Here is a 16,779-nt window from a genome sequence, read left to right on the forward strand (position 1 = left end):
TGAATATGCTTTCACTTAAATGATCTGTAATCAGGTAATCATGAAACGCAGACTCACGAGAAGGTCAAAATCTGGGTTGTTACCAATACCAAGGGAAGTAATCAGGATGAGTTTAAATCGATGGGTCAATTGATGCAAGGGACAAGGCGTGTCTCTGTAATAAAATAATTCAGTAAGTTACAACTTTTATTAAACAACATGCATATGAATCAGCTGCACATTTAATTCGTTACAGTTTTGCGAGTCAATAGTCTATTTCTGCAGTCTATAACAAGATTTCTTAGATCAAACATAATTTCCATCAGTATCTACTTTCTTTAACGACTCACTCTGCCGTTCTGATCAGGGCTTGCATATGGATTTCCATTTTTAACGCTATAGTACTTTACTGTCCCTAAGTTCAAGTCATAGATTTGAGTCACTCACGTGAATGTCAACAAACAATGGATCCGAACTTTTACTTGCTTTAACCCACAAGTAATTAATACATTTAACCTTAACAACTGAACAGCTGAACAGTTAACCGAATTTCGTTATTCGCCAACTGACAACTTAAGCTTTTATTCAGTTCAAAGAACTTTTTTTAAAAACTCAACTCATAATTTAACCAGCGACCCGCTTCCTAAATGAATAACGCCTCAACAAGTAAATATTCAAAGTTTTCCGCTAATTCTCCAATGCAAACCGTGATCAAAAACCAGCCAGTTTTAGTCACTCAAAATATGTACATGAAAACAATAGAAGGGGGGACTTCTTACCTAAAAACTACTGTAAAACATATTTTCTTCAATACACTAATTATAGTATATAAAAAATAGCGCGTGATTCCTACAAAGACCACTTCCAAAAATATCGCGCACATGGTTGAAAATTACCTTTTTTACCTTACATCTATACACGTGGAAGTCTGGGCTGAGAATGATTTCTAGCAGACAATATCTCCACGAGCTAAATTTTCCAACAAGGTAAAATGATTTTATGGCGGCATGTTTGCTCGTTTGAGGTACAAGTACACACTTTACCAACGATACCAGTTTGTTTATTCAGTCTATGAATGGAGTATAATAGATACATATTATATATCAGGGTTTCCTAAATTAATTTATCTGATTTGCATGACAATGAAAAGTAAAACTTAAAGAAAAGAAACGTTTTCCCTATCGTAAATAGCGTCACCATCTTTTAATTTTGTAATCTATATTCACACATGTAGGTACAATTTTGTTCGGGATTAGAAGACTTCCAACCGTAGTTAAGATACCGATACATGCTAATAACATTTGATGATCTACTTGGTTCATTTGGTAGCCACCTGAAATAATCCATCTCAGATCCATCGATATATGTCCAGTTTCCTTGTGTCTCTCTACCTTGTATGCATATGCCAATATTATACACTAGTCCGATGTCAGCTGAAATAAATGTATGTCTGTAATAATTAAAGATAAAGGATAGAAATTCTTCATTAATCACTGTGTAATCCATGAAGGACTTAATTAAGTTGATGTACGTAATAAAGTCTGATCTTGACGAGCTCCCCATACATTTTTTTTATATTTTCTTGATTGAACTCAGTCGGTTCCCCTACTTGCTTTCCTGGTGATGAAACAATGTGTCATATAATTTAGTAAGAATTCCAAGAACGTAATAGTTATATCAAACAAAATTAAATACCAACAGAATCGCCATAGTTACATAACCCGATATCCGATCTTCATGGATTCGACCAATAAACCGTTATTGGCTTAGATTGTATTCCAATACTTGCTTTTGTGATCTTGACTATTTACAAATTTGCCTCAAAATAAAAAACTATCTTAAACTAAAAATAAATATCCAATTTAGGATTATAAATAACAAATAGAAGTTAAACCACGACATTGTTAGAAAGTTAACTGTTGATGTATCGAACGGTTCAAAAGTTGGATCCGAAAACATGTAAGTGATGCTTTCGAAACTTTAACTTTGACATTCGATTCAATTACTTCGTTTAGATCTCTGATAAACATTATGACCTATCCTTATTTTGCTAAAAAAAGTGTCCTGGCATAGCCACTGTTAGATTGACCTTTGAGCAAATGATTCTTAAATCAATAGAATAGAGATTATAAATATTAATAACTTCTTGATGTAAATGTTCTCCGGTACTCACATCTTAATGACTGTATACTTATACTAAGGATATTTTAGTTTAATTTGGAAAACTTGTGTCAAGTATATGGCACTGTCAAGATAAAAAGTTATCAAAAGTACTAGGATTATACTTTAGTACGCCAGAAGCGCGTTTCGTCAACATAAGACTTATCAGTGACGCCATTATAAAGCCAAACAAGTACAAAATTGAAGAGCATTGAGGATCCAGATTCCAAAAAGTTGTGCCAATGAGTTGTAGGAGAATCTGATATTATTTCGATTTAACGTTATAGGAAAAGTACTACCGATATATAGAGATTGTCAAGGTTATCAAGGACATTCTATCGTTTAAGGAAAATAACTACCGATATATTAAGATTATCAAGGTTGTCAAGGTTGTCAAGGACATTCTATTGTTTTGGAAAAGAACTACCGATATATTAAGATTGTTTAGGTTGTCAAGGACATTCTATTGTTTAAGAAAAGAACTACCGATATATTAAGATTGTCAAGCTAAGGTGTCAAGGACATTTTATCGTTTTAGGAACAGAACAACTGATATATTAAGACTGTTTATGTTGTTAAGGACATCCTTTAGTTTTAGCGTCTGACTGCAAATGATTGAAACTGAACTATTGTGGATATATATATTTTTGTCGGGATTTCCATCAATTTAAAAAAAATAACATCCAATCGGATTGATTCTATAACATTTCATATTGGCAATGTAAGGATATATACGGATCTATCACTTACACATATTAAGGTAGATGGAGGGGTTTAAATAAATATTCATAGAATTTTGCAATACTCTAATAACTGTTCGGTATGGTTAATCATTGGCTCTTAAATATTCGGCTCTGGTGGCCTTAATGGAGGTAAACGCAAAATAACCCTTTGTACGCATTTGAATTATTTAGCTGCATCCTCTTAGTTTGTTATTACCTGTAACTAGCTTGATATAATCTTGTCTTGCGTCAGAATCGATACGCATAAGCTCACTTCCTTTACACGCGAACTCTTTATAAACATCGATTACTGGAATAGGTGGTCCAAAATTGAAACACAAGTCCAGTTCTCTGTAGTAGAAGAAGTTGACAAAACAGCGACCGGCACCTGAAACACAAATTATTAACTGTGGTTGTTTTATTATGGAACAAATACTGAAAGCTGCATGAGTTACGTTATGAAAAAATAATGAATTTTAAGGACATTTTCTCGACGAAAAGGTCACATAAAACACACGATATTGCAGAACATTCAAGTGTTATGTTGCTAGTGTCACACAAATTTGAGGATAAGGAAAAACTGTTGATTGATATAAAATGGATATTATACCGGTTCAATATTAATAACAAACAACCAATCTCAAAGTCTGGAGATGACATGACTGAGAACGTTAAAAAGTATCAAACTGTGTTCAACTAACCAATTAGAGAGACTAGAGTTAATTTCTATTTTTCTTGATATGCATGGAGTTGTGTTTTCTACCTGTCTACGGAATAAAAGATAATTGTATGTACAACAAATCATAGAGAAGAAAATTAATGTATTTTCCGTAACATGCCACCTGATAATATGTTGATTTTAAAATCTTTAATGAGTTCTTTAAAAAAAATTATGTCGTCATGAGCATGTGATATGATTCAAAAGACGAGGTAAAAGATACTAAATAGGATGATTGAACTCAAGAGTAGAAATACACTGACAAACCATGTCAAAAGAAAGAAAGAAAGATTTCCAAGAAGTCTAATACTTATTAAAACATAACACAGAAAACTAATCACTTTGCAATAAATAATTATCAATAAATAATGTGTTTATTAAAGTGTCACATATTGATTGTAATAAAAATAATGAATACACAATATACATACATAATAAAACAACCAATATCCAGCCAAATACTGACTATAGCAATACTACCCCATCAATAAAACGATGGTTACATCTAGTTTTACTGGTGGGGTAAGCATATCCTGTGCCACATGGTACTAAATATTTCGCAAGTAAGTAAAAATCGGTGAAAATTCTTATAATGTGGTAAGTCCCGTTTGAGGAAAGTAAGACGGTATTGTGGAAACGTCCACTTGAACAAACATCTTTAAACGGTCATCAAATTTTGATGGGATCGAATTCTTTTTCGGATGGACGATTTTAATTGCATCAATAGAAACCCTTGGTTTATATGCTTCCTTGAAAGCAGTAATCCTCTATTTATTAAAGATAAGGGTATATAAATAAAGGCAACAGTCGTATACCTCTGTTCAAAACTCATAAATCCATGGCACAAAACTAAATCGGGGTAACAAACTAAAACTGAGGGAAATCCATTATCTATAAGAGGAGAACAACGACACAACATTAAAATGAAGCACACACAGAAACGGACTAAACACTAGACAAAATCCTATGAAAATAACAAATATAACATCAAAACCAAATAAATCAATTTGGAATAGATAAGTACCGTGACACGTCGTATAGTAATGTGAGTTCACACTCCAAAAATAGAGAAAACAAACGACAAAACGGTAACACAACGTTAAAATGCACACACACAGAAACGAACTATAATATAAGAATTGCCATGATATAAAAAACATGCCATATAAAAAGTGATATGAATATTACAAAAAATGTAATTCATATTGAAATCACGCCTGCATGTTCAAAATCTGTTTACATAACTTATCGTCACAAACTATTTAGTGGTGGCGAAAAAAACTAAATATTTATCATGCATTGAAATACTGTACATTAGGACCACATAGTCCGGCAGCTGTTAGCAATAACAGATACCACAGCTACACAATACAATATAATGACCATGATGATTGGTAGAGATAACTTCAAAATTTAAAAAAATAATTTATATGGGGAAGACAATTTTTCAGTTACAAAAGATGGAGGAAATAAAAAAAAACATGCCACTTCTGGATAATGCACGGGGATTTCAGTATCGTTAGAGCGGAAACGTGGCATATTTAAAAAAAGGAACGAAAATACCAGAGAGACATTCAAACTCATAGATTGAAAATAAACTGACAAGGTCATGACTAAAAACAAAACGACAAACAGTTTAATGATATTACAGACGATACAACATAAAAACTCAAGATGAGGCAACACCAACCATTTTTAAACCTCGGGGTGATATCAAGTGATCCGGAAGTGTGAGCAGATATTGCTCCACATGTCACTTCTGGTTGTATGCATGGGGGTGCATTTACCGTAAGAGCGGAAACACGTATTGTTTTAAATGCGAAATCATCCTCTTAATGAAAAACTGTAAATTGGTTAACTCAATTTGGTATAGTTGTCATTCCCTTGACTATTTACACAACAAGATTGAAGTATTTTTTTTTAAATAAAGAAAATGAAAAAAACTAAACTAAAATAACACAAACAAAAATGCATATATAAGGCTGTGTTTGAATGTTTCTTACATAATGACATACGTAAAGTAATAAATATGTCTTTAGATCGAAATCTCGTATTTATTTACCATGACATCCTCGTTTATTGATATGAATCAAGATTAACAGCGTAATTATCACATAAATTTCAATTTTTTCAACTAATTATGTTCTGAACCATACGAGTATTTTGACCATACAAGTATCTTAGTGATTGTATGCGTATATACATGTACTCATATATTCCGACCAAGTAATAAGAAACATGGAGAAAGTCACTTTAACTGTTGATGATAAAATCATGTTTGACTAGTTTAATCATATTCTAATTGATCGAGAAATGTCCAAAAAAACATTACTGATTTTTTATAACGAAATATGATATCAAAGACAAATAATACATTTTATATATACAGTATATGTACATTGTATTATTTCAAAGACTAGTGTGAAACCGTTCAAAGTTCTTTACCGGTTTTTTTAACGAAACATAATATCAGAGACAAATAAAACATTTTATTGTATATGTACCTTGTATCATTTGGTATATACAAATGTACTAATTGACATAATCAATGTGTCAGGTATTGTTGGGTAATCACCCCCTTCTTATTTTTAAAATATAAATAATTTAAGTTAATAATTTGCGTCGATTTTGGTTCGAATGTCCTGCGGAGGAAGTTATAATCAACAGCATTTGTTAAGAATAATAAGAAATACTCCTATGGTCTGACCCGTTAACAATTAACCAATTATATTCTCATATGGTCGACACAAACGTATGGTCGACACAAGCGTATGGTCGAACCATATGAGTATAAGTATATGGTCCATCGACCCCCATGATCCAGAACATAAACATTGCTATTATAAATTAGTGTCAAGAGACGATAATTCGTCTGTTTTTGTTACATATAATAAATTGTAAACCTTTATAAATTAACTAATCATAGAAACCAGGAATATATTTTTACATCCGATTTTCTTTTAGCCTACAAAAGACTCATGAGTGTACACTGGAATGCGCAACTGGAATCAAAAACGTTCAAAAGGCAAAATAAATTAAAAAGTTGAAAAACGTTCATGGCTAACATTAGAATAAAAAAAAAACTGTGTGGTGATTGTCAACAATTTATTTTGAAAGGGGGACGAAATATACCAGAGGGAAAGTCAAACTCATAAATCGAACATAAACTGACAACGTCATGGCTAAAAAGAAAAAAAAGACAAAAAGAAATTATTTTAAGATGTTCTTAACAAAGACAATGCATGCCAAAAATAAATGACGACTTCTTTGCGTATGGTATTCACAGGGAGCAGCCCCATCAGTAGTGGAAACCCCATTAGTAGTGAACCCCCCATCATGCAGTAGTGACAATGACAGTGTGGTTGTACACATGATTAGTTTACCAATGTGATCAGGGTTAGAAAAGTATTATCCGCCCGGGAAATCCTGGGCGGGAAAACCCGTGATTTCCCCGGCCGAGTAATACTCCCAGAAATGGGTAATACTGGGCATTACTGGGCAATATGATTTTTTTAGCTCATTTTAACATAAAATAATAAAGAATTAGTGTAGTTTCATATTATAACATCTAACTATATACTTTCGTTACAGATATCTTTTGAAAGTCATTTCTAGAAGAATGAAAAATTTAATTTAAATCTCTTTTTATGTAGACAGAATTCTAAGATTTGAACATTTAAGGACACCTTGTTAATTACCAAACATTGTTTCAAAAATCAAAACTTTGAAAAAGATGCATTTATTGCAGTGTTAAAGTTAATTGTTAAGTTTAGATATTATACATTCATATTGCTAAATAAACACCTAAAGGGGTCATGCCATTAATACTTATAGAATATAATGGGCAGATAATTGTTACATAAACAAATCTATATTATAATCTGAATAATTACTTAATAATTAGTGACAGTACATATACATCATTTAAATGTTATTTTTCTTACATGTGGAAATTCTTAATTAATCGGAGTTACATTTATTTGAAAAATAACTTATTTATGTTTTATGTTTCCAGTTTTACCAATCAACATGATCAAGACAAACACAATAGATAATAAATAGCTTAACTAAAGGCAACAGTAGTATACCGCTGTTCAAAACTCATAAATCCATGGACAAAAAATATGATATTTTTTAAATGTATAAAAACATTTATGTTTCATTACTGAAACCTTTATAAAATTCAAATAGTATTTTATATTACCCAGTAATGCCCAGTAAAACCCACTAAAATTCAGTTGAACCGGGGTTTCCCAGTATTTCCAACGGGGCTGGGCAATACTCATAAGCAAGTCCTGAATGTGATGTCATCAGATTGTCCGGAGAATGCGTTTAATTTTGACGAAAAACAGTATATTTGATGATGTGTGCGATAAAGATAATTGCCGTTATAATAATTAGTGATTTCTAATAACATACCAGTGTCAACGAACGGATAAACAAAATGAATGAGTGTATGCTATGAGACGAATAACTGGACACTTCATTGATGAGTTTATCCCAAAGCTCTTGTCTATACAATGTAGATGGACTGGTCTTTAATTACAAAATGTAGCGATCCGGTTAAACCCCGCTTAGTCAAGTGAAATATATCAAGAAATATATACGTTTACGTTAAAAAGTTTTGTTAACCAGACAAGATAGGTAGTTGCTAGTTTATAATTATATTATGTAGACTTACGTTCTTGTGAAAGGTAAAATTTCCACCCTTTTGCTGAAGATGACATCACAGTATAGGTAAACGGATCTGAGTGTAAAACACACATCCCTGTGAGATTGTTGTAAAAGAATGATAAACAGCGCGCATTTGATATACATTTTATACCGCATAGCCCTACAGACCTAACAAGATAAGTGTCAATGGCGTTCTCTTCTTCATACTTGTTGTCATATACAGGTTTATGGTGCGCTGAGATCATTCTTGATTCGCTCAAGACAGCAACGAACATCGTATGCATACATAAAAATATGATAGATATATCCATTCGTATCAGTTCACAAAGTTCTCTTCTATGATTGACTTCAATAGTTTGTACTTCGAATAACTATGTAGTTACTATGCGCTGACGTTATACGTTGACCTATTATATGTTGATTTGTCTGTTTCACCTTTTAAATAATTGAAGCTTTATTTTATTGAATTAATTTTCATTGTTAACTGTTGGAGCCCTTGGTATTGTGTAACTGATATGATATGCAGTTATGTTTCAATGTTTCATTATCGTCTGTAATATAAATTAGATAATGTTTTATTCACGTAAGAGATGAAACAATTATCTACGAACGATTTATTAGATCTCTCATTTAGGGTATAAATATCCAATTAATGTTTAACTAATTAAAAGACCGGTCTCTTGATAGTACTTTATATGTTCAAGTTATCAAAAAAATACGTTTTATATAAATACACACCTTTCAGTAATTGTATGCTGATGATATTAAAGGTTGCATAATTCCCGAGGTGGAAAAACACAAAAAGCACATATAACGATCGATTTTATAACAAAGTTTCATATCGATAGCCAAATGAATACTGATAAAAATGCGACTAGATAACAGGCAGGGTTTCCGCTGGTGGTCGCCATTTTTGTAATTAATGAAAAAGTAATAATTGTGGCGATTAAAATTCGTCATTTGTCAAAGAATTTGGCGAAAAAAATATGTATAACATTTATTTCCATCCATCTTGTTTATTTACTTTTTTCGAGTTTCCCGGACTTAACCTGATCGGACAATGTTCAAAATTAACAATCAACCCGTAAAGATTTTGACAGATTATCAATAATGAGCTGATTGCATTTCATAGCTGTATGCAACAAAGGACTAATTATTAAAGATGTCGATTGTATTTGTTGACAAAATGATATGGTTAAATTGGGTCCGTCACATGTCACATAAACGAGAACTACGCCTTACCGTATTACCAATATACACTTTTAAATATGACAAGACAAGGGAGATGAAAAAGGTGGAAATAATTACAAAAATTTCAATCAAAATCAAATAGATCATATAGATAATCAATTTTAAAAATATAATAAGATGTGTATTATCAGGAATAATTACATCTGGCAGACGCTTAAACAAGTACGATGCTTTTAACCAGAATATAATTTGAATAATAACAGTCCCCATAACGTCCATTGTCCGTAGTGATTCGGTATAATAATAATGTAACTCGAATAATTACCGAGCCCCTAACGGTCATTGTCTGTAGTGAAACGGGTTAACAATAACTCGAATAATAACCGTAACCCTTACGGTCATTGTCTGAAGTAAAACGGATTAACTATAATGTAACTCGAATAATTACCGTGCCCCTTCCGGTCATTGTCCGTAGTGAAAGTGGTTAACAATAATTTATACCGAATAATTACCATGCCCCTGACGGTCATTGTCCGTAGTGAAACGGGTTAACAATAATGCTACATGAATAGTTACCATGCTCCTTACGGTCATTGTCTGTAGTGAAAGGAATTTACAATAATGTATATCAAATAATAACCGTGCCCCTTATATGCCTTACGGTCATTGTATGTAGTGAAAGGGTTTAACAATAATGTATCTCGAATAATTACCGTGTCCCTTACGGTCATTGTCTGTAGTGAAAGGGGTTAACAATAATGTATCTCGAATAATTACCGTGTCCCTTACGGTCATTGTATGTAGTGAAAGGGTTTAACAATAATGTATCTCGAATAATTACCGTGCCCCTTCCGGTCATTGTCTGTAGTGAAAGGGGTAAACAATCATGTATCTCGAACAATTACGGTGCCCCTTACGGTCATTGACTGTACAATAATGTATCTCGAATAATAACAGTGTCCAGTTACATTTTCTGACAAGCCTAACCAACAACCTGGCATTCTTGGCATGATATGAAGTTTTCTTAGTTATCATGTTTAAATCGGGGTCTGTAGAAAAGTGCAAGACCTTCAAGCAAGTTTATCTTATACCATGTACCTGTAAGTGTTTATCCAAGAGTGTGACAAGACCAATACGTTCACTATTGCATAATTACATTATTGTTACTATTAGTTTAGGGTGTCCTACTATGACGATTTCTGAGCTACCGGAACCTCCAATGTCGACAATACAATAGCCACATAATCAATATGTTATCAAACTGACCACGTTTTGGATTTTTTTTAACATTGAAATAGTAACTCGTCATAGAAACTAGGATTAAATTTTCTATTTACGCCAGGCGCGCATTTCGTCTAAGAATGATTCATCAGAGACTATTGATATATGATTTTCCCGTTTGCTAGTTTGGTGCATTGAAAATAAAATGTAATGCTTTAATTAATGTCACTCGTCAACTTGTTTTGTCCCACAAATTAATATAACACAGTTTAAGTATTTTAATAAAAATTATGTCGATGCCTTCAATTTCTTTTTCTTCCTTTTTCTTTAAGCTTCTTAATTCCACGAATTTAAGAACCAATGAACATACAATTTTTGATCAAAATCCAAAATTGGTAACCACAAATAAAAGTACTTTTCTCGCAGCAAACATGGAGTTAACAGTAAACATGGTAAATGTAAGAGCAATCGTAGAAAATAAAATATAGATAAATAGTATTGGTACCTATGATAAATAGAGCAAGATCATACTAAATAATTTGTGAAATTCATACGTAATATTTATCAATAACATTTTAATATCTTCTATTGACTTTGAAACTTTCGTCATGGACTGGTTTTGCATTTTATTATCTTCTAATGACTTTGAAACAACATTTTCGTCATGGACTGGTTTTGCATTTTAATAATTGGTAAATGCACTTAATGATATGTTCATTAATTACTTTTTTAGAAAAGCAGAGTGGTTTGGTTGCATGTCACCCGTCTTGTTTCTCATGTTTTCACGAACCCCGTTAATAGCCTAATTCGGTAGGTCATATTAGTGATATTGGAAGGGGATTGTAGTTACGACATAAGGAACATAACCGATATCACCTTTAAAACGGATATTCCATAACGTTCAACCAACTTGTAATGGTGTCGATAAAATTTACGAAGGGATGATTTCAAATGCACCATTTGAAACTCTTGGTTCAAAAGCTTCCTTCAATGAAATCATGTTAAGAAATACAAGCCCAGGAATACCAATAAGGAGATCATATAAATATAAAAAAGAAGATGGGGTATAATTGCCAATAAAGACAACTATCCACAAAAGACCAAAATGACAAAAACATTAATAATTATGGGTCACCGTACGGCCTTATACAATGAGCAAAGCACATACCGCATATAGTCAGCTATAAAAGGCCCCGATAAGACAATGTAAAACAATTCAAGCGAAAAAAACGAATACTCCGCATGCAGCAGCTGCTGGAATGTTGCTACATAGATATGGAATTGGGAAGCTAAACCATCTCTTTTGACTTAAGATTTTGTTTTCAACCGACCCTTATTGTCAACTTCTAAAATTCAGCCAAGATGTAAGGCAGATTCGCTATATCTGTGGTATTTTTTATCTCTAGGTCGATGGAATAGATGCGTTTAACACAGTCATGAAATTTAAATGACCTATTGAGAGAACATCATCTATATAGCAGAATATAAATGTAAAGGATATTGTAAACTATTAATCTTTCTTCATGTGGGTTCCAGAAGGAAGTCAGCCTCACGATAATAACAGAATCAGACGACAAAAAGAGGAATATAATTAGTTCTCATGGGAATGGCGACAGTCTGTTGAACAAACACGTCCTCCAAACGTACAGTGACAAATATATTGTCACTCAAGAACTCAAGCATCTTGATAATTTAGGATTCAGAGAACTTTTTGTTTGAATCAGAGTTATTTTTTACAAATTATGATTTGTCCCTCCCTTAGACAAGATACTCGTATCTACGTTGACCTTTGTTTTATGAAAGAAACCAATACTAAGTCTTTGAATTTGTCTTGTAGTTTGGAATGAGAAATACTTGTGTAACGTGTGGAAAAGTCAAATGTTTAATACTACTGCAAAATGAAAGAGTCTTATATTGTATGTATTCTTAAAAAAAACTTTATATGTTTTTAGTATATACATCTTATTTAAGTCACCTCTTAATGTGCAGTTGCCCAATAATTTTGAAGCACGGCTTTGACTGCTGATAAAATAGATGGCAATGATTTAGAAATGCTTTTCTTGAAAGACTGAACAATATACCGTTGGTTGTAAGGACTCTTATGCGGTTTACGTACCCAATAACGTGTTTAAGATCTAGTTATTCATTTTTGATTGAATTTCCAAAGGTATATGGTTATCTAGGATTTCCTCTTTGGTAAGTGTCGTAAGGGTACATGTTGAGTTTCATTCTAAGTTGTCAATACCTAATTTGTTAATCAAGCAGTTTATGTAATGAGATTCAGTTTAACAAATAAATGTACCTTGTATATTTATTGCATTCTTTTAAAATGATAGTACGATATATGTTTCATTTTAAAACTAAAATGATAACAAAATCATTGCAAACAGCTTTAACAACACACATATATTATATGATTATAATTATCAAGATAATAGGCCGAAATAAAAAACAAAACTTTTAACTTGACTATTAACAAATGTTACTAATATGTAGTAATATAAAGTAATTAATATGTAGTGCTCAACATTATGTATTAACTAATCAGTCCTATCATATTTTGTCTCTTCGTAAAAATGCTTGAAATAGTTCAAAATTGTCCTAGTCGTTTTAGAAGAGAAAATTGTTCGTAATAGACGGACAGAGACGGAAGACAATCGTTCACGGACTTCAACAGATAACGACAGACGAGATGACGATGGAAGATGGACGAAAACATTAACGACAGACGATGACGATGGAAGATGGACGAAAACATGTGATAGTCGACGATACACGTCAGTGATGAAAAAGTCAAGGTGGGCTTCAAACGAGAAACAGAAACAAAACAAATACAATATACATTTATATATAAATAATGAGCAATGTAGATAGAATGTCTAAATCAGAAAGCTAGGTTTATTAATTATAATAGTTTATGTAAGTGCAGTTTAAGTTAAAATCACATTTTTTCTGAAGTAATCCACAACATTTATATTTAAAAAAAACATTGGGAAACATTTATATTTTCAAAGAATGTATTTTTTAGTTTTGAGACAAAATTGTGTACAGCAAATGACCATGATATTAAAACCCTTTCGTCTACTTGTTGTCCATCAGTTTGTTTTGTCCTTAGTGAATACTTGTATACCGAAGGAAAACTCTATTCGCTATCGTTTGGTTTAAACGTTTCTATTAAACGATGCTGTGGCTGTGGCATCGTCGAATCAGTATCAATATATATTAATGATCAATTAATAATTGACAGCGCATCTTTCATAATCTAAAATGCAAATCCAGTCCATGACATAAATTTGGTTTAAAGTCATTAGAAGGTATCAAAATCTTATTAATAAATATTCCGAATAAACATCACTAATGATTTATGGTCTTGTTATATATATATTATAGGTACTTACACTGTTTATCTTTCTTATTGCATGTTAAAAAAAAAAAATTGTGTTATTGCATTTTTAATATTTACTGTTTTCTCAATTTTTGCTAAGTGGTAAGTACTTTTATTTGTGGGTATCAATTTTCGAGTTTGATCAAAAGCTGTATGTTCGTGGACTTTGGTAGCCTAAAGGAAAAAAAATAGCGTAAAAATGAAAGGCATCGGAAATTATGTTCTTAATAATACTTAACTGTATCTTTACTATCAAACGAGAAGACCTCATTTCGTGTGTCGCTTCTCTTCTTTCCACAATAAACTAATCAATACGCCTCTGTGCCCTTTAGGTACAGTGCATAGTCGCATTTGTCATCCATTCATATACTTATTCAGAACGAGGTTTTTTTTATGAGAAAAACGAGAAAGAAAGGCACACGGATATTGTCCCGTCATTGGACGATATTTAAAGTCAGATTATACTTCCGGTTTGCGTTTTTCTGTATACTTTGAACATACATATACTACGAATAAAGTGTATTTTCAGAATTCTACCTGCTATCATTTCAAGTTTACTATCCACGGCGGTCACATATTGAATAGGAATATTAAATGCTGTTCTTGTGAGAATATCAAAACATTTTACAAATCAAATTACTCTCAGGCGACTGACGATTAAGGCACTAATTTCAATGAAAATATTTTCTTCTGCAAATCATACATTTGTTGCAAATATTCAAAAATACTGTCAAACCTGCTAAAAAGGCATATTTTTTTAAGCAAAAATCTACCTTGTTATGTTCATTCTGCATATCCATTTGTTTTCATTTGTCGCTTATAAGATCAGTTTTCTTAATTTCGGAGACTGAAACTCATAAACAGTTTAGCTGTTTTATAGAGTATTCAAAGCATGTCCGTATTGTTTGTAATTTATTTCTTTGAGGTTATTCCGTGTAGAATTTCATAAGTAAAAATTGTTGAACGTTCAAATCCACATCACACATAAAAGTCAGGATGTATGAAGACATTTTACAAGGTTTTTCTGGACATCGGTTCGAACCCAATAAAGATTTTCTTTATTGACAAAGGATGTCATCTTGTGGCCTTATAGCTGTCTATGCTGTATTGGTTTTGTTCATTGTTTTAGTCCGTACGGTGACCTACAGTTTTTTCGTTCTCTGTGATATCGTCTCTTTGGCAATCATAACACTTAATCTTACTTGTATACTGAACGGCTTTAGAAACGCAACACTCGTTTTGTTGATTTTTTTTACCAAATCTTGTTTGATTCTCTTATATTTTCTGTCCATGCTTTTCATACTTCTTTCTCCTTACAAAAAAATCAAAATCTGACTTACCTGTGGTTATTGAACATACCGAATTTTTAAGTCGCACGAATTTCTTAAAGCGAAATTTTGGACCCATGAAAGATTGTTTCAGGGTTTTTTGCTTTGTCAAACAGTTCTTTAAATCCTTTGCCTCACTTAATTCAGTTTAAAAATGTTGCATCCCCATTTTGCCAAGACTGAGAAATAAAAAACTGAATTATCCCTTAAGAATACTGCAAACATGAAAACATAAACGTGCTGCAACCATACTTTATGACTTCAGAAACTCGTCTTACTGTCCTTCCGACAACGAAACAAGTAGACCAGATTTGTTTCTAGCCATCAATGAACAGATCAACGTGTAGTGACAATGAAACGTCAACACAATTTGAATACGCAACGTCATTTGCCAGACATGTTTACGGCCACAACGTCAACTGCTAATCAAATTGCCGAGTGTAATTGAGTACAGATTCATGCCATAAATGTTTCCCATAAACTGAATTACTAAAGAATCGACTGAAGGAAAACCTTAAAAGCCCTCAAGTTCCAACCGCATAATTGCCAAAAGCAATTAATGGGTCGAACAAATGCAAAATCAGAAGGTGTAAAACAGAACCTAAAACATGTCAGACAGTATTTGTTGACCTTTCTGACAATCTTTTTGGCGTTTGTAACAGGCAGTCATCGCTTTTGACGGTGACACATTCATTCAAAAACAACACAAAAATAATCTAGTGTTGCGTTTCTAAAGCCGGTCAGTATATAATCATACATGTAGCATCAGGTTTGAGTTTCGTCTGAAAGAAATATTGTCGCAGATGCTTTTATGATTGCTGAGTCAATTGCTTCGTCTTATTAAAAGGATAAGACATATAGTTTTCGTAACAGTAAACTGCTATACGATTTAAACTGATGTTTCATGCATGATTGGATACGGTCCATAGTTGTTAGTATTGCCTGCATCGTTCAATGAATACTGTAGATTCATTTATTTTCGAGGGTACCAATTTCCGTGGATTACGGAAAACTTGCATGTTCGTGGATATTTGATTTCGTGGTTTTGCAGAATTCTCCATATAAGCCTATAGAAATTTTGTTGTTCGTTGAACATTAAAATTCGTGGTTCACCTTACCAAAGAAAGCCACGAAAATTGGTATCCAACGAATAATAATGAATCCACAGTGTTCTCTTTAATACAAATGATAAAATGAAAAGCCCCTTCTACACTAGTATCAGTAGACTACGACATAGTAGAAAATCTGATATTATAAAAAAACATAACATCAAAGTACTAATTAATAAAATGTTTTTATACCTATTCATATGAGTTAAAACATTGTTTTGTATAGTGCACTGGGAAACAAGTTGTTGCAACTTATTTTAATCCATTTCTACATTTCGGGTAGAAGTGCTGC

At 32.4% G+C, this 16,779-nt stretch overlaps 1 protein-coding gene across 1 annotated transcript in view; it reads right to left on the reverse strand.

Annotated features, from left to right (window-relative positions):
• Positions 1-2,058: 2,058 nt before the first annotated feature.
• Positions 2,059-16,779, reverse strand: part of LOC134699889 (fibropellin-3-like) — a 53,800-nt gene continuing 39,079 nt past the window's right edge. The window contains exons 8-9 of the mRNA XM_063561290.1: positions 3,079-3,249; positions 2,059-2,084 (exon numbers count right to left, since the gene is read on the reverse strand). Of these exons, the coding sequence (XP_063417360.1) occupies positions 2,059-2,084; positions 3,079-3,249 (197 nt within the window). The remainder of the gene's footprint in view (positions 2,085-3,078; positions 3,250-16,779) is intronic.

Source organism: Mytilus trossulus, unplaced genomic scaffold (assembly GCF_036588685.1).
Source record: "Mytilus trossulus isolate FHL-02 unplaced genomic scaffold, PNRI_Mtr1.1.1.hap1 h1tg000103l__unscaffolded, whole genome shotgun sequence".
NCBI classification, from domain to species: Eukaryota; Metazoa; Mollusca; class Bivalvia; order Mytilida; family Mytilidae; genus Mytilus; species Mytilus trossulus.